This window comes from Bufo gargarizans, chromosome 3, assembly GCF_014858855.1.
Source record: "Bufo gargarizans isolate SCDJY-AF-19 chromosome 3, ASM1485885v1, whole genome shotgun sequence".
In the NCBI taxonomy this organism is placed as follows: domain Eukaryota; kingdom Metazoa; phylum Chordata; class Amphibia; order Anura; family Bufonidae; genus Bufo; species Bufo gargarizans.
This window is the reverse complement of record NC_058082.1, coordinates 115840965-115862893: the sequence shown is the minus strand read 5'-3', so window position 1 is coordinate 115862893 and position 21929 is coordinate 115840965. Positions and strand designations below refer to the sequence as shown.

Genomic DNA, 21929 nt, shown 5'->3' with positions numbered 1-21929 from the left:
AATTGTCTGCCTGTTGCGGCCACACCATGGACCTATTTTAAAATTACTGAATCGAGCCTTGCTTAGATGTTATTTTACATTTTATTTGACTTTGGTATTGCACCTTCTATTATGCTGGGATACCCCATCTTCTCATACATTTATATTCTATATGATAAGTGAAAAATGTAGGACTATTTTCATACTTTAGTTATTTCTGAAGGCCAAGATTAGAGAGCGGAGTGCGCTGTCGGGCTCTCCAGCTGTGCTTCCTGTGAGAGCGTTTAAATGCCAGTTTGGATGTGTCATTGGCCTGCGTGCTACTGGCAGAATAAAGAGACAATCTGTACAGACAGCAGCCGAAGACTTAGGCGATGATTTCAACTGAAGCTTAGTCATTTAGAGTACATTTCAGCGCTTTACACATGAACCCAGCCAAAACTGAGTATGGCAGGACTTTTAGAAGAGAGCCATCTCACCGCTGTCTGTGCTCAGACCTATCTGGAAGAATGGAAGTTGATATGACAAGCCTGGGTCTGACATGTTCTCCCTTTGGGGCACTTAATCGTAAAATTCACATGCACTTTGGTCTAGATGTTTGGTCTTCTACTTACTTTCTAACATACGTCTTACTATTCTCGTTTATGTTGTATTAGATCCGTGCGGTTCCAGCACTAAGGAGTAATGTGCTTTAATCCACGCTTATAATGTAGCCAGCTAACATGGTTAACTGTATCCTACAGCTCACTGCTATATTCTTTCACATACACTGTTTTAATTTTTATATCTTCAGACATCTAGTCTTTAAATTCTAGAAGTTATGAATAAATTGATAGACTTCAATGAAGGTCTGGATGGGTTTTACTATTTGTGGCAGCACCGATTTGGATAATTTCAGACTGCGGGGACACATCCCCAACTGTTAGACTTCAATGAAGGTCCAGATGGGTCTTAACAGTTGGGGATGTGTCCCCGCACAGTCTGAAATTATCCAAATCGGTGCTGCCAGTGCAGGGACACCCCCCCCCCCCCCCCCCCAAAATAGTAAAACCCATCCAGACCTTCATTGAAGTCTATCAGCTCATTCATAAATTCAAGAAGGGATAATGAATATGACACAATAGTCACGAGAATAGACTCTTCTAGCAGGAATAATAAAGGATGATATGCTTAGTAGTCAGAATAGATACTTCAGAATTGTTATTACATGGGGAATGCAAGTAGTTACTAAAACAGACACATCTGGAGAGGAGACAGGTCCTCTTTAAGACACTGATAACGGTCTACAGAGTTCTCAGAGCTGTAGATAAGGATAATTGGATCTGGCAGTTTTTGGGACTTCCAAAGAGTAATCTCTTGGCTTTTCCAAAGCCAGAAATGGCTAATTACAGGAAACAGTATGTTGCTGTAGGCGGGTTGCCATACATGCCAGAAGAGGTCTGCAGACTGCTTAGTTCGGCTGATGGCTATTCCCAACGTTCACATGCACACTTTGGCTGAGCATACATGTGTTCTGAATTGGGAGAGGGGATTAAGCTACTGCCAGACACCTTTTGGTGGCAACTTCAGTTATTTGGTCAGTTATTGCCATCAGTTATTGTGAGCCAAAACCAGGTGCGGGTCAAAAACACAGAGCAGGAGCAGATGTTTCCATTATACCTCATCTAAGTAGGCTTCACTACTGGTTTTGGCTCACAATAACTGATGCAGATAACCGAAGTGTGAACTAGGGCTCATCTCCCCTCGAAACAAAGTATGGCCGTGCGGAGGCAAACGGATCCGTCCAGACTTACAATGTAAGTCAATGGGGACGGATCAGTTTGAAGTTGACACAATATGGCTCAATTTCAAACGAATCCGACCCCCATTGACTTTCAATGTAAAGTCTGGACGGATCCGTCTGAGCAACTTTCACACTTAGAATTTTTTTCTAAAATATAATGCCGATGGATCCATCGTCTGCATTATATGAGCGGATCCGTCTGTGCAGACACCAGACGGATCCGCTCTGAACGCAAGTGTGAAAGTAGCCTTACCATCCAAACATATAACATTGAGGATAAGCCGTTAGCGAGCTCTCCAGTCATCGCTCTGATGGTTCAGCTCAGGACTTGCTGCGGTTTTTATTAAAACCACAGCGCACCCTATCTGTTTTTTTTTTTGTGTCGCTCCTTTCTGCCCCCCCCCCCCCGCCCTCTTGTTTTCTTATTCTGCGCATATAACCGTAATGAGCACTGGTTTTACAGAGACGTTGACGGTATCTCACCATACAATAATTGTGAGCAAGGAGCAGTCCTCTGTATCCTGGTTGTCAAATGTAATTTAATTTTCAATTACCGTTGTTGTTCTTTTAATTAAAAGATTAAGCATTAGCCTCAGCAGAAAACATTGCGCTTGGAACTTTTTATTCGCGCGGTGCTTGGTATTTACAAGTAAACTTCATGCTCAAAACCCAAGTAGTGACTTTTTTTCTTTTCTTTGTTTTTTTTGCTCACAGTTGTCTCCTCTGCGCAACTGTGGCCTCATTGACAAGGCTGTGTACAGTAATGATCCCCAACCTGTGGTCCTTCAGCTGTTAGAAAACTGCAGTACAGCATTAGCTTGTACTGTTGAATTTGAACATTCTGGATGAAAATGGAGACATCTGGAGGCGCAGTAGAGTGCTCCTGAACCTCTGTAGAAAGCCTATTGCAGCTTTGAAGCTGTAGGACAGCTATATGTCTGATGTGGGGAAGGAGCATTCCTAGGAACGCTGGTTCCCCATGATTGGCCTTTGTAAAAGAGCCACTGATCGCCCCATGAATAAGCAAATGCCCACTGATGTTGATCACCTAAATCAGGGATGATCAACCTGCAGCCCTCCAGCTGTTGTAAAACTACAACTCCCACCATGCCCTGCTGTAGGCTGATAGCTGTAGGCATGCTGGGTAGTTTTGCAACAGCTGGAGGGCTGCAGGTTTGGCATCCCTGACCTAAATAATCATTTCTGGACAGAAGATTGTGCTGCCCAGAAACGAATAAATGATTCCAGTGGCGATTGTTCATCCCCATACAGTTGAGATTATTGCTGCATGTCAGTGCAGGTCCCACCTCCTCTGATGAGCAGGCATTTATCGTGGACTAATGGTTCATTCCTGATAATTGTCTGCTAAATAGACCCATTTTCAGGGACCTTTGTCTAAACTTTACCCTGTTTTAAGGTTGTAGTCTCATCTCCAAAAACACACATTTATTACATTACTCCGGATCACATAACCTATAAGTGAATAAAAACCCAGTTAGTATGCCCTGGAGGCTGGTTTTAAAGTCAGTATAAAACTGAGTCTGCTTATACAGCACCTACCAGTAGCCATTGGGCTCCAGGAGAAGTATATAGTGGGCTCAGCATGCATGTTGGTACTTGTATCCCTGGATCCGATGAAAGCTGTAATGGCACCGGACGGGGTTAAAAGCAGAGTGTGCTTGGCGTGCATGCTGTACCTGCGCTCCCTGGACTTTGTGTGGCTGTCGTGGCCCATAACAGGTAGGAACTAGTGTTAGGGACCACTCATGAAGGCGACCTTGACGTGGTGAGTGGCTTATTACGCTTTGGCCAAAATGTACACCAATGCCTTATTCAACATCCAGCATAGAGGCAGGGCAGAGTGCTGGTTGCAGAGTGCGATTGCATTTGTGTTTTTTCCTTATAATATTTGCACACAGTAGTTATAGGTATATGAAGAAGGCTTGATTTTACATAAAATGCTACATATAATCACTGATGGGTGTGGATAGAATGCACATAGAAATATAATATCCGTAGCAAAAAAAATATATATATTATATTTTAGTTTTTTTGTTATGCAGTTGTTTGCATTTTATTCAGTATTACCTGCTCTAGATCTGCGTAAGTATTCACATAATTCCCCCTAGCCCATCATGGTGCTAAACTCCAGGAATTTAGCCAGGATTTTAAAATCGGATTCTTTCCGGGATAAAATTCTCCAACGCTCTGGGATATAAAGGGTTTTCTTTGTGAAGCAGGCACGCTCTGTACAATAAATCTGCTTACTGAAGCCAGCACAGTTAAGGAACAGCTTAAAAGTTTGAGGGATGCTAATTACTTACCGACTACTTCTCCTCAAAGTTCAACCAGTTTTTTTTTGTGTGCGCAGGATTATTGTAGTGGGGACGTGCCCTCTATTGTGGTGGTGTGATGTTGTCATTGTGCTGTGTGCTTATGGTGTAGAAGTTGCCATGTTGTATAAATTGTATTGTATTTTCACTTCTCATGAACAATGCACTTTTGAGTAGTTGTTTATTTGCAGCTCGACCAGAAGAGTTACTGTCAGTTACCATGACTCTTATAGGCTGCCCAAAATCGGGGGGTTTACTATAACCCTCATGTCTATGAAATATTGCAGCTTTCCGTTCAGGAACGTTGTATTGTCCAGGCCTGATGTGTCTAAATATTACGTTACTGGAAATTTACTGATGTGTCACTGAAGCTGGTGTCCTAACCATCACAAGCTGGGGAGATCAGGAGAATGGAGGGGGTGCTGGTCGTTGGCCCTGTATTCTTAACTGGAAAGAAGAGGAGCTGTCGTGATGGAAATAGACTTTTAATACAAATTTCCCACGTAAAACATTAAAGGGCATCTGTCAGCAGATTTCTCTCTGACACTGACTGACCTGTTGTATGTCCACTTGGCAGCTGAAGACATCTGTGTTGGTCCCATGTTCATATGTGCCCGCATTGCTGAGAAAAATTAAGTCTTAATATATGCAAATGAGACTCTAGGAGCAATGGGGGTGTTGCCATTACACCTCAAGGCTCTTCTCTCTCTGCAACTTCTGCGCCCTCTGCGCTTTGACAGGACCTGGCGTGATGATGTTTTCAGTTGCAGAAAGAGCTGAGCCTCTAGGTGTAAGGACAACGCTCCTGTGTTGCTCCTAGATCCTCATTTGCTTATATTAAAACATCATTTTTCTCAGCAATGCGGACACATGAACACGGGACCAACATAGATTCCTTCAGCTGTCAAGTGCACATGCAACAGGTCAGCCAGTTTCATAGGTACAAACCTGCTGGCAGATGCCCTTTAATGTCATAGGCACAGGATATGCTCTAAATGACTTAATCATGTGCCATTCCTTCACAGGTCACTGCTGAGGCCATTGATGATCGGCAGCGGTGGTGACCTGCATTTAAAAGACATGGCACACTTCTGTTCCCAGGGCCCTCTGACCTTTTTGGCTTCCAGTCCCGGAGAGCCTCTTTGAAGATACTTGAAATATGATTAGCGATGTCAGCCACACCAGAGATGTCCATCTGTAGCTGGTACTGTTTAGGAGTTCATGGTCCTCATCAGTACAGAGTAGTACGTTGTCCAACGTCCCATTCATGTGAATGTAGGATCTGGCCTACATTCTGGTGGAGCCACAAAGATTTATGGCTGTTTCACTGTCCCCTCTGTTCGGTCTCTGATTCCAGTCAGTGTATTTCTATAAAATGTCTATATTGCTATACAGACAAGTAGGGCAGGCTGTCCAAGAGAGTCAACAGAGTTCTCCTGAGAAGTTGATATTCGGGTCATTCTTCGAGGTGGCCTCTTTATGTCCTGTATAAAGGCCGTTCAGTGTCCATAGATTACATTTAATGCTCTCATTTCCGTCCTAGACTATGTTTGTTTGCATAGATTGAGTCCGTTATCTTTAATATTCCTGTCCTGGCAGACACCTAATTATGGAAGTAATTACAAACTTCTTGGACTCCGTCCACGTTGCTGAAATCTGTTTGTAAGAACCCTGCTCTTGTTTTCTACCTTTAGACCCCATAATCTGTCTTTAACAGAAAAGCGGCTTAACAGTGAAACTGAAAACCTTAAGGCGAGCGCCGTCTATTAAGCCTAAGGAAGGGGAATGCAGCCCTGAAGGTCGTGGTATGCTTTTGGGCTGGTGACCCATATTTCCAAGCCTTTTATTAGTGATTTTGTTTTTTTTTAGGTCATACTGTTTGGTTTCTGGTACGTGTTATGGAAATGTCTGTCTGTGTGGAAGTGTCACCCCAAATGTCCAGGGAGAGAATACAACATGTTACATAAAGTCCATGTGACTGTCTTACTGCCTGAACCGCAGCGTTCGGACATCATGTTCTTGGCTTCAGTTCCTACTGGGCAGGTTGTCTCCCTATGGTTTCCCCTGGGAGTGTTTATGCTGATTACATCCGAGCAGGACTGTCGGACATCGCTTATGGTATCACACGTTAAGACGGACGCCCCAGAAAGGGATGATAGTCTCAAGTCTGTGACATGTACTCCTAGTGCATACCAATTCTTTCCAGCTCCCCATGTGTTAGTGCCAGGGATAGCCAAGCTTATAAGGATATTGTTCTCTTATCAAGATGTTTCTTTATCTGTATTCGGGAAAGGGGGGGAAGGGACACGATAAATAGATATTGTGCAAAAGGCAGGTGTAGGAAAATGCAGCAAGTGAGAATGCGTTCAGAAATAGAAGTGATAATTTATTTATTTTTATCAGTGAATGAACAAAAGGAAAATCTAAATCAGATCAATATATAGTGTGAACGCCCTTTGCCTTCAAAACTGCATTGATTCTTCTAGGTACACTTACGCACAGTATTTGGAACAACCTCCCTGCCGAGTTCCTTCAAACATCTTCTGTGGATGTAGGCTTGCTCAAATCCTTCTATCTTTTCATGTAATCCTAGACAGATTTGATGTTGAAATCAGAGCTCTGTGGATGCTATATCATCATTCAGTGGGGCCTCAAAAATGTGGACAGCACACCGCATTCTATCCGCATCCGTATGTCCGTTCCGCAGTCCCCCAAAAAAGATAGAACATGTCCTATTCTTGTGCATTATGCGGACAAGAAGAGGCATTGTTACAGTGGGTCTGCGAAAAAAGGATGTCGCACCGATGTCATCCGTATTTTTTGCAGACAGCAAAAATACATACGGTCGTGTGAATGAATCTTTACGCTGAAGATAGACTGTATGTTTGGGCTTGTTGTCCTGATGCAGAATATTTTGGATCCAATCAGATTTCATATCTGTATTCAGTCTCTGATTGAATGACTGTTTGAAAACCGCCGCCTGCTAATCACTTGGCTTCCACATTTATGTACAGTACTTGGTACTGCTTGTCACTTATGGCCTTCCTGTAATCGCCTGCTCGATTTACACACAGCAATCTCCTCCACAGTATGGAAACCCCAAAAAGAATCCTTGTTTGCCTGCCGCCCACAATGATAATTCAGGTGACTGCACCAGAGATCTATTACCCAGCGAACAATCATTTAGCTCATTTATCCGGTAAGCGGGCTGATTATTGTTAGTGAGCGTACAAATGAACACTTGTTAGCGTTAATCTGCCCGAATATCGGCCGGTGTAAAGGGGCCTTGAGACAGTTCTGCTGTACAGTCTGGCACTGGCCTCCACCATTCTCATGCATACTAATGAGATCATGTGCCATGTGGTGGGTCTTCCGGGTTAGAGGAAGGAATCCGTATGCCGATTTCTTGGGATTAGCGCCTGTAATCATTTATATATTCTTTGATGGGTTTATGATGGCAGAACTTCTGCCCAGAAGGGAGGACATGCCACTTTGCGGCTTGGCATGTTTGGGCTGCCATGCACGCATCCTGTTTACCCCCTGTGCTCAGTACATAGGAAAATCTTGACCGATCTTGACCTGCTGATCTGATACGTCATGCAGAACAATTTTATAAGAGACTGATTTGGAAAGTTTTCTCACATCTCCCAACCTCTCGACATTCCTGAGTCCACACCCAGGCATCAGCGAATGTCTAAATGTGGCTTGTTATATAAATAGGAGTTTTTTTCCCCAGAACGAAAGCACTAGTTATTCAGAAAGTTAAAAAAGTGGCCTAGGATTAGAAAAATGTGGCTGCCTTCTTCTAAGAAAAACAGCACCACCCCTGTCCCAATGGTTGTGTGTGGTATTGCAGCTCAGTTCCACTGAAGTGAAAGGAAATGAGCCACAATAAAACACGTAGCCCGTAAACTGGTGTGGTGCGGTTTTTGGAAGAAAGCAGCCATGTTTTTCTAACCATGCACAGCCCCTTTTTAATGCTGTAGAATTTAGGTGTGAATTTGCCCCTATGCTGTAGTGCCATGGAGGTCTGTGGAAACATGGAGGAAGAGGATAGGGACTATGGCTCCAGTCAAGGATAATGAAATATGTTCATAATTGCTGTGCAATTGGTCAAGTGATTTGGATCTATTGGAAGTGAACTGTTAGCATACTGATCTGCGCAATCATCATTGATATAGAAGACAATACAGTTATCAGGCAAGGTTGATAAGCTGGTCTTGAGGCTCCCATACACATTAGTGTATTGGCAGCTAAACCTAACGAGAACGTGTATGGAGAGCTCCCGACTGATGTTGGGGGAGAGAGGGATCGGGCAAACTTTTTTTGCCTGATCCTTTTGTTCTGCCAGGAGATAAGTCACCACCAGAGGTGTCGGACAGCGCTTTCGCCTCGCTCCTCACTGACAACACATACTTGCTTAGCAGCACCAAGTGTGTATATGCATGGGGGAGTCGGATCTATGCTAGCCAAAGATGCCAATTTTGGTGGGATCGACCAATCATCTAATGTGTATAGAGGGCCTCCTGACTCTTACCTGATGGCAACAGTTCTTAGGAGGGAAGGGTTGGCCATGTTGGATATCAACATACCTGGTGTTTTTTTTTAGGGATGATAAGCTGTGGCCAGAGGTGTCTGGGAGCGACTTTCTCCCATTCACAGCCCATGCGTGCTCAGCAGAACATGGTCAAGTCATACTCTGGGATGGGTTAGTGGTGTCTTAGTTGCCAGCAGTCTGTAATAAAGGTCCATTTGGGTGTTACAGTTGGGGCACTAACACCCAACTAGACCCTCATTGCAAACTGGTAGTTCAGTCATAACTGAAAAATGAATAGATGAATGGCACGTCGTGTAGAGTAATAAGATTAAATGCTCCAGGATTGTTATTACCTGGGGAATGTGAGTAGTTACTAAAACAGACAGCACCTCTTTAAATATTTGAGAGGTGATTGGATTTTCCCAGCTTGACTTGATGGACAGCTGCTTCTCACCTTGAGACCGGTAGGACCATTGTCTGGTGCTCAGGCAATGTGTGAACTGAAATACATTGCATTAGCTTGAGATTTATTCTAACAATAAATGGTCACCTTTTTAATTACCAGAGCCTGGATTATGCCACTTGCTGAACAGATGAGCTGACCAACCTCCAGCTTTGTCTTCACGGACATGAGGGCGCTCTCATTAGTCCTCCCAGTAGTAGAAGCATGTCAGTGCTGGTCTCCAAGGATTTCTACCCTACTGCTCTGTGTGTAGATCGGATATTATATAGGTGGATGTGACGTTTGAGTCCAGCATTGGTGATTACTATAAAGTGCCATCCATATATAATGGCAGTCTGTGCTGCAGTTTTTTTTTTTTTTTTAAGCTTTCTGTTTCTTAGTCAATTGGCAATTCTTGTGCCTCTGAGTCAGCATGGGTGGAACAGGCAATCTGCTAAGTTTATGTACTCCGATCCTCTCATTTCCAGTTCTGTTTTATATGTTTTCGTTTTTCCTTTGCTCTTTTATATTAGCTTTTTTCCTTTTATTCTCCGGCTTTTGAAAAATAACAGAATTGTATGGTGTAGATGGGAAGTATGCACAACCTAAAGGGATTGTCCTTTTTTTGGGGTAAATCCCCTCCCCACACAGCGAGATCTGTGAAGAGATCTGTACTTACCTGCTCCATGCCACTCCATTCCAGCTTTGTGTCTCCTAGGACTTCAGCAGTGGCGCACGTGACCCGGTCTGTGCAGAGGTTCACAGGTGGGGACCACAGAGAGCCCTTGAGCCACCAAGCTGGAATGGCATGGGGTTGAGCAATTCAAAACAAAAAACGAACATTTGAACAACCCCTAAGTCATTTGTTTTTATTGCCATTTTAACATATAACTAGGGATTAGCGAATCGACTTTGAATGAAACATTCGAAGTCGATTCGCATAAAACTTGAATACTCTACTGAGCGAGCGCTCTGTACAGTATTAGAATGCATTGGCTCCGATGAGCCGAAGTTATTACTATGCGAAGTCTCGCGAGACTTAAAATGATTTCTACTGTAAAAAACTATTTCCCAAACTCTGGTTCCCGACTTCGGGAAATGTTTTTTTTGTACAGTAGAAATCAATTTCTAAAGTTATTATGCGAGACTTCGCAAAGTAATAACTTCAGCTCATCGGAGCCAATACATTCTAATACTCTACGGCGCTCCCTCTCCGTACAGTATTAAAGTGACGTTTTATGTGAATTGACTTCTGATGTTTCATCCAAAGTCGATTTGCTCATCCCTACATATAGCATACAATGCAGTGGAATAACTGTATCCAATAACCCTATAGACAACACACATCTCTATTCTCTATATCATAATAATGTATTGGTAGCCGGACCCTCCCAGAATGGCAGGCTGAGACAATAATCGAATGTGTTCGGGAAGCTCCCTACTGTCCCCCCAACTGATAATGGATGGTAAGAGGAGAATTGGATGAACTGAATTTAGTCGCCTGATCAATTTGTTCTCCCAGGAGATAAGCGACTGCTAGAGAGAGGTAAAATTATTTGGCAGCGGAGAGTCTCTTCTCTCTCCACTTTGACAAATACATACATACTCAACTGAACGTGTATAGGTATAAGGGAGTCTGAAGGGAGTTGAGAGAGATAGCCGTCTACTAATTGATTGACTACCTTAAAGGGCATCTGTCAGCAGTTTTGTACCTATGACACTGGCTGACCTGTTACATGTGCACATGGCAGCTTAAGACATCTGTGTTGGTCCCATGTTCATATGTGTCCGCATTACTCAGAAAAATTATGTTTAAATATATGTAAATGAGCCTCTAGGAGCAATGGGTGCGTTGTGGTTACACCTAGAGGCTCTGTTCGATCTTCATCGGCCACACCCTCTCCACTTTGATTGACGTCAGGATAAGTCAGGGCCAGGTGTGATGACATTTACACTGCCTGGCCCTGTCAATCAAAGTGGAGAGGGAGCAGCAAATGAAGAGAGAGCAGAGCCTCTAGGTGTAATGGTAACGCCCCCGTTGCTCCTAGAGGCTCATTTGCATATATTAAAACAACATTTTTCTCAGTAATGTGGGCACATATGAACATGGGACCTACACAGATGCCCTCAGCTGCCAAGCGGACCTGTAACAGGTCAGCCAGTGTCATAGGTACAAATCTGCTGACAGAGGGCCTTTTAAGGGTCTTTAATGTGTATTGTGATTGTGAATGTTAAGAGAATTTTTTTTTTTTTTTAAGAATTTGTTTCATGCTTTAATTTTTCTCACTAGGTTTGCGTTGTCAACGTCTTTCATTTTGCTTGATGTAGCAGTATGTTGCTATACATATTTGTACTATTACCTAGCGCACATATACACTGCAGCTTGTCGGCGTGTGGCGTGAAATGAAGCAGAGTTACCAGTATGTATTTGAAAACTTGCTGTTTCTGCTCTTATCTTACAGATGTAGAACAGATGGCCATAGACTGGCTGACCGGCAACTTCTACTTTGTTGATGACATCGATGACCGAATCTTTGTTTGCAATAAAAATGGTGACACCTGTGTCACCCTTCTTGATCGGGAACTGTATAATCCTAAGGGTATTGCACTGGATCCAACTGTGGGGTAAGGCACTGTGACAGATTTCTCCTGGAAAATGCTCCCGTGTATTCACTGCTCGGTCTAGTTGTGTGAAGGATTGGCACGCACCTCCGTTCATAGGTCAACCACTCTTTTAGACCTGATTATAAAGATGTCAAATTCAAGGACTAACCATATAGCTCAATATCTCTGATTGGAATCCTTTGTATATAGAAACGTAAGGTATTATATACTGAACATCACTGGTTAATGGCATTCTGATCTGGAAATTTATGACCAAACCCAACGATGGGCCCCATAGGTCAGCTTTGTAATAAACACAACATTTAGTATATATAAGTGGCTGCAAAGTAAGAGGCCTAGAGAGACCACTTATTCTTCAAGTATGTGTGTGTGTGTGGGTATATTTGTTTAGAAGGCTATTTACATATGAACTCCAGGAGTTGCCGCCTTTTAGGCATTTTGATGCATGCTCCCTCCCGCCTACTGTTTCACCATCAGGTCCTCTGGTACTCTGCTGGGCCAATCCAACCATATATCTCTCATCTGCACTGTTGTGCAAAGAGGTATCTCCCATGAAAGAGAACCATCTCACCAGCACCACCTACTAGAAGTGGCCTCTTATGAGTCAAGATCCGACTTTCCAACTATCCTTTGGATTTGACAAGGAAATATAGCCACACCAAAACTCTACTCCAGCTCCTGGTGCATGGACAGCAAAAGCTGTGACACCTCCTACTACATCCGGATTTTCCTCCAGAGAGGTTGAAGCTGTGGTCTTTAGTAAATGACCCATAGTATCTTTAAAGTCTTCAACCCAATTTCGCTTAAAAAATCATGTTTTTATAAAATTGAGCAATTATGTTGAATTCAGCAATTCACAGATAAAATAACCTTATTTTCAACTTCTTCTTCTTGCTTTCTGAACGTAGTGCCCTTGATTGGGAAACACAGCATATGGTCAAACAGTTCTATTATTTAGATAAATAATTACCGTACTTATTGCACAACCTAACTGAAATCTGGTTAGAAAAGATCATAAAAACAGTCAAATAAGTGAAATGCTCTGCTCTTGCGTAACTTTTAGCTTTGAAGGTCCTCCTGTCTGTGCTTACAGGACCCCCCCCCCCCCCCCCGCACTTCCACCCACACACCTTGGCGAAATAAATTTATCAAAAAGGGTAATAAGAAAAATACCTTGAGGATTTGCAGCATATTCTGGTGAATGTATGCCTTTAGTTGCATATGAAAGCAGATTTGTGGAAGTATACACCAAAAATAGGTTTCTGCTGAAAATCCAGATTTTGTAGGAGCTCTTCTTTTTAACCGTTACTCGTACCTTCTCTTAGTCATGGGGGGTGGGGTGTTTTTTTGTTTTTTTTTGTACTTCTTGGAACTGGATAAAGATGTTCCACGGTATTGCTTAATAAGACATCTGGTGTATTTTTTTTTATTTTATTTATTTATTTATTTTAGGGATGTCCCGATACCAGTATCGGTATCTGGGCCGATACAGGACATTTGCACAAGTACTTGTACTCGTGCAAATGTCGCCGATACCACGGCCGATACCTCAGATCGGCGGTGGCGGAGGCGTGTCCCATCTTCTTCCGGGCGGCGGCCGCAGCGGCGTGTCCCATCTTCTCTTCCGGTTGGTGGTGGCGCTGCTCCCAGCTGATTAGTGGGGGGATCGCAGCGGATATTATACACCCGGAGACGTGCTGGCTCGGCAGCGGCAGGAGGAGGCTGCTTCTGGCTGGGGTTCTGGATATTCTCCTCAGGGGACTGCAAGAAGCTGGGCCGGAGGTGGAGAGATGGCAGGAGCTGCCGGAGCCCAGGTACTGCAGTCCATTCCTATGTTTGCCGGCCACATCTTATTCTGGGAAAGCTGTGTGACAACCAATATGGCCGCCTCTCATAAGCAGAGCCATCCAGAGCAGAAGTGGGAGGAGCTGGCATTGAGAACTTCAGGGAAAGTGGGTGACAACCCCTGTGACTGCTGTGATGCTGGCTGCTGTGGTTGTCACCAAGGATCTACCAGACTGGGAGCACTCATACAGTCTGTGACTACTCAGTCGCCTTCATTATGCTGGCCATTAAAGGGGTTGTCACAGATTTATGCCGAAAATATGTAATGAAGTAAAGAATATGGGAGAGGTCACGTGGCTGTACTCTGTGCATCTGCATGGGAAGGATTACATCAGGCCAGGTGGGTATGATGCATGAAATGAGGAGAAATCCAGTTAATTTCTCTCCATTTCATGTTAAAACAGACAAACAAGGTGGTGGTGGTGGTGGTGGTGGCAGGGTGGCAATGGGCATATAATAGTGATCCCCAACCAGTGTGCCTCCAGCTGTTGCAAAACTACACCTCCCCAGCATGCCTGCATAGCCAAAAGCTGTGTGGGCATGCTGGGAGTTGTAGTTTTGCAACAGCTGGAGGCCCATTGGTTGGGAAGTTATATGCCCATTATATTAATTTATTAACCCTTGTACAAAGGAAAAGTAAAGCAGTTGTCCATAGCAACCAAATTCCAGCTTAAATTTTTTCATTGCTATCAGCAACTGCGCCGCTATTTCTTTGTACAAAGTTTGATAAATCTCCCCTAAGACTAAATAAAATTTGAAGTAAAAACATTACCACACCATAATTGGTATTGGTCATTGGTATCGGTGAGTACTTAAATAAAAGTATCGTTACTCGGTCTTAAAAAAAAAATGGTATCGGGGCATCCCTAATTTATTTTTATTTTTTTTAGCCTTTAATATGATCTGCAGAAACATAACCTAATGCTCCTAACTTGATAGGCTTCCCTTACTTAAGAATTTTTTGTGTGTGGTTAAACCCCAGCGCTCTTCGTGTACTCCTTAGGTAATATCATCTTTATGGTCATGCCTGTTGCCGTGAATAGGGTTTCTAGTGTACGCATAGAATATATTCTGCTGATGGTGCCCAGAGCAGCCGCACAGAATTTAAACTTCTTAGTGCCGTTCCTCTCTAATGGTGAAAATGTTTATGCTTGTAAAGGGAGCACATATCCACATGTGGCTGGAAAAATCCTTTCAGGAAAACAAGCACGCTGTGGATTTTCCAATCTGCAATAAATCTGTTGTGTTGCAGATTTTCCCTTTTTTTTTTTTTTTTACCCATTGAGTGTATCTGGTAAAATCCTTAGTCAGTGGCATACTTACCGTGAAGGCAGATTATGTGATTGTTATGATGGGGAATGAGAAGGGGTCTGATGATAGATTTCTTCTTTGTTCCCGACATAGATCCACAGTATTTTCCAGCAGCCACCACTAGGAGGAGCTCAGTGTAAATAGATTTTTACAGTTGTCATGAAGTTCATTTGTATGCACGGAGCTCCCCCTAGTGGTTGCTTCAGGCAGCTGGTTTTATCATGCTCTGTATTTATGAAAGCAGAAGACATCGGCCCAGAATTACTAATGTGTCTGCCCCTACAATCTGTCAAATTGGCACAACTAGGGCTTTTCTCACTTGAAAAGGGAGCAGGCTTCACGGAAAAAAGGCATGACCTAAAATGCGACAATTTGTACAAAATTGCACCACAATTCTGGCATAGAATTTTGTGTCGAAGTATGTCAATCAATAGTTTGTATTGAGTTAATCAATCATCTAAAGATGCACCGAATTTATCATGTAGCCTGAACGCCTGCGATAAATCTGGTGCAGGTCTAGACGGCCTAAGTTTACACCATCTATAGTAAATCTGCCCCATAGAGGGGGAAAGTTATCAGTGTATTCATGCCAATTGTCTGGGGTAGTGTATGAACGCCATATTTATGAAGCACGTATTCAACTTTTTCTCACACAATCTGCTTCATAAAAAAAAAAAAAATGGACGGTAAGTTTGTTAGAGATCTCAAGTTTAGCTGGTGGGCCCTATACGATTTGTGTACACCCCTGTTCACGTTCAGTCCACTGCAAAATCGGCAACACGTGGATTTTACAGCAGATCCAGAGCAGACAAATGACACCACACGTGTAACCCTATGAAATGCAGAAGCAATAGCTGTCAGTAGAGGGGAAAAAAACTGCTTTATTGGAGCCTCACAGTTCAGCAGTCTTGAACACCCGATGGGGGCGCTCTCCATGTTATCTGACTGCTTAGGGTCGTTTTCTTCTCTATTACCTGCACAGCGGTGTTAGGAAGTAATGGTATTTTGCCCCTTTTTTTTTCATGATTTTTGTGAGTTGTCTTTTTTTTTTAATTTTATTTTTATTTATTTATATAGCTAGCTCAATTTTGCACGAAAACGTCGACCACGTAAATTAAAATAAGATTCCATTACAATGAAAAGGCAATCCGTTCCATTAAATTCCGGTGCAGTTTAGTTGAATAACTGAAGCTTTTTTTATTTATTTTTTTCATACCTAGCGTCATGATTGATTTCTGTGAAGAGGGTTACCATACCGTGCAGAAGCAGAGTCCCACATGTCCCTTGGTTGGATTTTGCACTTGGCTGAGCATGGGTTGTGACCTTACTTTGCGGCTTGTTCCCAATTATCGGAGTCCATTTGATATTCATTGGCATTTTAGTCGCAGATGGAGGATGTTCTTATGCATCCAGTAATGTAATCAGACCATTTTACTTACTGACTGTATTAACCCTTATAAGAGATCATACTTACTGGTTGTACACAGAGTGTTAACAGGGACTGATGACTGTGAGGAATCTAGACGTGTTAATACTTATTATGGAGCTTTAGGTTTATTTTGGCCGAAGTTTAAATTTCGCTTTGGGTTATTTACTCGGAAAGTTCTTTTCCTGCTACAGCCCTCACCACAGTAAAGGAAGAAACCTGATTGACGATATAAAGTAATGTAAGGAGTAGCTCTGCCTGCGTCTCACCTCGGGTGCATCTGATACCATCTCCCTCATTAGTGTACCTAATAAACTGCTCATTTCCAAATGAAATGGGACCTGTAATTTCTCCAGACATGTTCAGTTTTAGTAACTGCTTTCATTTCCCGTGTAATAACAATTCTGGAGCATCTATTCTTATGACTCTATGTTGTGCCTTTCCTGTACTATTCCTTCTAGACGTTATGAATGAATTACTAGCATTTGGCAGTGTAGGTCCGGCTGGGTGTTACCAGTGTCCTTTCACAGTCTAACTCTATCCACTCACTGTTGCCAGTATCAGACTTTGCAGGGACTCCTCCAGCTGGTATCACCCATCTGGACCTTCTCTGCAAACTGCTAGTAACTAATTCGTAACTTCTAGACTGAATGATAAAGGAAGGGCACAGCCATAGTGTCAGGCGAATAGATTCTCCAGAACTGATATTACATGAGGAATGCATGTAGTTACTAAAACAGACCTGTCAGGAGAGGGGGCAGCTCCTCTTAGAAAACATAACAAGTGGCCCAAAGAAGGAGGCCTTGAGGCTTGGACTGATCTTGCTCAAGTCTAGCACCTGGCTCAGGAAAGGGATAAGCCCACGATCTCCTGGCCTAAAGACACCAGTGTGCATCAGGAGTGTACGTGGGTGGAGGGGGCTGGGGATTTCTCACCGTATGCCTCTGTATGTGCATACGCTGGCATTCATTGATCACTTAAAGGCTCCCATGATTAAAAATATGTGTACAATGCAGTATACTCCCCACCCCCGGATGTCTCGGTATGAAATATAAGATATATTGAAGTGTCTCGTGTCTCTGTGAAACCAGCCTTCTAAGCTACCCTGAGATTTTGACAGTGTTTGAATAGGCAGACCACTACAGAAGGGGACCTACCACTGTAGACTGGAGCAGACTGTTAGGCTACTGTGTATTAACAGTTTCATGGCTGTTAACATAATATATTCCAAAAACTTAGAAAGCATAGATGCCACATCTACCTTGCCTGGCTCCTTCTCCGCCCTTCTTGGCATTTGTAGCATACTATCATATGTTGCTTGCAGGTCTTGATGTACAGGTGCCACAGCCTTTGCAAACTGTATGGGATTGAATGTTTATGCTATAATTGTGTGTAGAGTCCTCCTTTAGGCTTTCCTCACATTGGAATGTATCCGGAATCTCTCGTGATGTTCTGCATTTCATGGCAAGAGTAGTGAAGAAAAAAATAAAATAAATTACATTCTCAATGAAACACTTTTTATTTCTTTATTTTTATAATGGGAGAATGGCCTTCCAGTTTGTATCTTCCCATGAATTAGACTAAATCCCCATCAGAGCATGACTTATTTTCCTCTTCATTACGGATAGCAATTAGATTAATGTGCGTGTAATTAACATCAGCAGAGAACTCCGATACAGAGGCTTCCTGTAGCCAGCGCACGTCCTATCTATCCACTGGCATTTATTATGGATTCATACAGGAGCCTATAGCTTTACTGGACCTGTGCCTAGCCGTCTCCCTGCATGTAGAAATGATTTACTCTTTGATGTATGTGGAGGAGATTCATTAGGACTTCTTCCCTTTTACAGGAAGGTATTTTTCACGGATTACGGTCAGATCCCGAAAGTGGAGAGGTGTGATATGGATGGCCACAACAGAACAAAGCTGGTGGACAGCAAGATTGTCTTCCCACATGGCATCACCTTAGATCTGGTGAATCGTCTGGTGTACTGGGCAGATGCCTACCTGGATTATATCGAAGTGGTGGACTATGAAGGCAAGAACAGGCACACCATTATCCAGGGCCTGCTGGTGAGTGAGCGATGAGAACTTGAGAAGATGTCTTCATGTTGTGGAGGGTTTTTCCTCAATCATTTCTTCTTGTAATAGTAATGATGGATTACACAAGGCCTATTGCCATGCTGGATATTGCCTAGTAACCTGCACACAATGTAATATAGCAGCTTAGAATAGTGACTGGTTCAGTATTTCAGGGTGTATAATAATCAAAATCCTTGGAGAGAAAACGAATAGTGTATGTATTTGTGTGTGTATATTTATATGTATATACCAGTAGGAGAAGCGACCGGCCGGACACAGACAGCGCAGGTAAGTATAATGCTTCTAAAATTCGGAACTCTCCGCTGCCCCCAAAGATATTAAGGGGGGGGGGGGGGGGGAGAGGGCGGGCCGCACTGGCCACCAATGAATGTAATACTGGGGAGGGGGGGAGGGGGGGCAGCACTGGCCACCAATGAATTTAATACTGGGGAGGGGGGGGGGGGGGGGGCTGCACTGGCCACCAATGTATTTAATACTGGGGAGGGAGGGGGGTCTGGCCCCTGCTGCCTGGCAGCACCCGATCAGGGAGCTGAGATCCGCACAATTAGAGATCGGGTGCTGCCAGGCAGCAGGGGGCAGTCATGTACACAGTTCTCAGTATATTCTAACTTGAAGCGTCCCCATCACTATGGGAACGCCTCTGTGTTAGAATATACTGTCTGATCTGAGTTTTCAGATCTAACTCAAATCCGATGGTATATTCTAACAGAGGCGTTCCCATGGTGAAGGGGACGCTTCAAGTTAAAATATACCATCGGATTGGAGAAAACTCTGATCCGATGTTATATTAATAGGGACTCCTGACTTTACATTGAAAGTCAATGGGGGACAGATCCGTTTGCAATTGCACCATATTGTGTCAACGTCAAATGGATCCGTCCCCATTGGCTTGCATTGTAAGTCTGGACGGATCCGTTTGGCTCCGCACGGCCAGACGGACACGAAAACGCTGCAAGCTGCGTTCGGGTGTCCGCCTGCTGAGCGGAACGGAGGCCAAACGGAGCCAGACTGATGCATTCTGAGCGGATCCGCATCCACTTAGAATGCATTGGGGCTGTACGGATCAGTTCGGGGCCGCTTGTGAGAGCCTTTAAATGGAACTCGCAAGCGGAACCCCGAACGCAAGTGTAAAAGTAGCCTTAAACACTCGGACGGCTCCTTTACTATTAAAGGAAGTGCGTCATCTACAGATGTGGCCTTACTTACCTCGGCTCGAGATATGCTGAGATGAATGGCATGAGATCTCCAACCTGTTAAGGATCCATTCACACTTCCGCGAAATGGGTCTGCATCCGTTCCGCAATTTTGCGGAACGGGTGCAAACCTATTCATTTTCAATAGGGCCGTAATGTGCTGTCCGCATCCGCATTTGCGGATCCGTGCTTCCATTTCCGCAAAAAAATAAAATATGTCCTATTCTTGTCCACAATTGCGGACAAGATTAGGCATTTTCTATTATAGTGCCGGCGATGTGCTGTCAGCAAATTGCGGAATGCACATTGCCAGTGTCCATGTTTTGCGGATCCGCAGTTTGCGGATTTGCAAAACACTTACGGACGTGTGAATGGACCCTAATAGCGTTAAGATACATGCTTTACTGGAACCTTAATGGTTGATCCTGTGTTAACTATTCTGAGGTTTTATAATCCTATGGGCTCATGCCCACGAACATAAAGGCTCCGTGCCCGTGCTGTGGATCGCAAATTGCGAATGGGGTCCGCGATCTGCATCCGAAGGTCAGCATGCACTACTTTTTTGCGGTGTGCGGAGGCACGGCCAGAAACACAACAGAAGCACTCCATTTCTATAATGGGCCTCCTGTTCCGTTCCGCAAATTGCGGAAGGCACACAGGCGGCATCCGTTTTTTTGCGGATCAAAAAAACGGCACGGTTGTGTGAACTAGCCCTTAGTGTATGTATGTTAATACGTTTCATGCCAGGTTTATCACTACACAAAATAACCCCAGTAGGTAGATGGCGTATAAAAACTAGAGTAGCATTTCTCTGCAAAAGTGTTAGGTTTAATGATGTGCCAAATGTATAAAATGTATAAAAGAACAAATCCATTTGGCACACCTTTTAATAACTCAAAGCAAAACTGACTTCAAAATATCCCATCATTGTACATTTAACCAGTTAGCGAACTATGACTTATGACTAGCAATGAGCGAATTTCTTGAAATTAGAGCCGGCTGAATTGGTCTCGCGATTTGGTTTCAGGCCTGAATAAAATTTGAAATGAATCAAAAGTGCCCCAGTTGTCCTGAAAAGTTGTGGATGACATTCTGGGGTCTCCTAGGACTGTAAGCGACTCCTTTCAAGACCTCATTAGTAATGTATGTATGGCTGTGGGGAAACACATGGCTGCTGGTGGTAACAAAGAGCCTGTATGGAAAAAATTAATTTTTTTGCTTATTGGCAGCAATGGCCTGTGTTAATGTCTTCCTATGTCTGAGAAGTAAGGGCAGATTTGACTTGGATGTGTTCTTCTCTAGCCCCGTCTTTATCTTTTATTCTTTTTTTCTAAAGTTGTTGCGTTTTTGTTTTTTCTCAGATTGAACATTTATATGGCCTTACTGTTTTTGAGAACTATTTGTATGCCACAAATACAGACCATGCCAACGCTCAACAAAAAACTAGTGTGATTCGTGTGAACCGATTCAACAGTTCAGAGCACCAGGTAGTGACCAGGGTGGACAAAGGTGGCGCTCTTCACATTTATCACCAACGCAGACAGCCAACCGGTAAGGTTTGCTACATGACGGAAACAATATGTCGGTGCTTTTCCTTTATATTCTGCTGCTAATGACTAACATCATGCAATATTCTTGTACATACATAACACAAGTGTTTTAGTAGTAAAAGACTTTGAGGCTAAAAATCGGACATATGGATTCTAGCATAGATGGAAGCCATCTTTAGATTTTTATCCATGGGGTAACTGTAGGGGCTAAGCCCATAAGCCTCATAGGGACCCATATGAGGAGAACAGTAGTGCAAATGAAGCTGGAAATGTGGGGGGCCCTGTTAAAGGATAACTGTCACACTTAGACCCTAATTTCATTTTTCATATATGTAGTTACTAATAATATGATATTCCAGAATCAGTTACTATTAGACTGACTTATCCCATATTTAATAAGATTCAGCCCTTAGCAACCAGTCTACATAAAACTGCAATTTCACTATTCGGTTAAGATGGCTGCCACTGCCCTCCCCCCTGAGGCTAATCCCACCTGCCCTCACTAGCCAGTAACAATAGCCCCCCAAAAGTGTCAGTAACCACAGCCCTCCCCCTAAAGGGTTAATCTCCTGCAGCACAAAGGGGTCCTCTTACCACATGTTGCTTTCATTTATACACTGAGCAGATGGCAGATCTCCCTTCCCTGGTCTGCGCTGCTTCAACTCTGCATTGTCCCAGTCTGCTGAGTGAGGGAGCGTCTGCCAAGCGCAGGGACAGGGAGAAGTGCACACAGTCCCAGGCACTGTTATCAGCTGCTGGGGAGGACCTGGCTTTAATCATTTACTTACAGTCCCTGGCTGTC

General features: G+C 43.5%; 1 protein-coding gene across 1 annotated transcript in view; it reads left to right on the top strand.

Moving 5' to 3' along the window:
* The window catches only part of LRP1 (LDL receptor related protein 1), a 275009-nt gene that overhangs the window by 103557 nt on the left and 149523 nt on the right, over window positions 1–21929 (top strand). The window contains exons 7-9 of the mRNA XM_044283959.1: window positions 11537–11699; window positions 18132–18354; window positions 20939–21128. Of these exons, the coding sequence (XP_044139894.1) occupies window positions 11537–11699; window positions 18132–18354; window positions 20939–21128 (576 nt within the window). The remainder of the gene's footprint in view (window positions 1–11536; window positions 11700–18131; window positions 18355–20938; window positions 21129–21929) is intronic.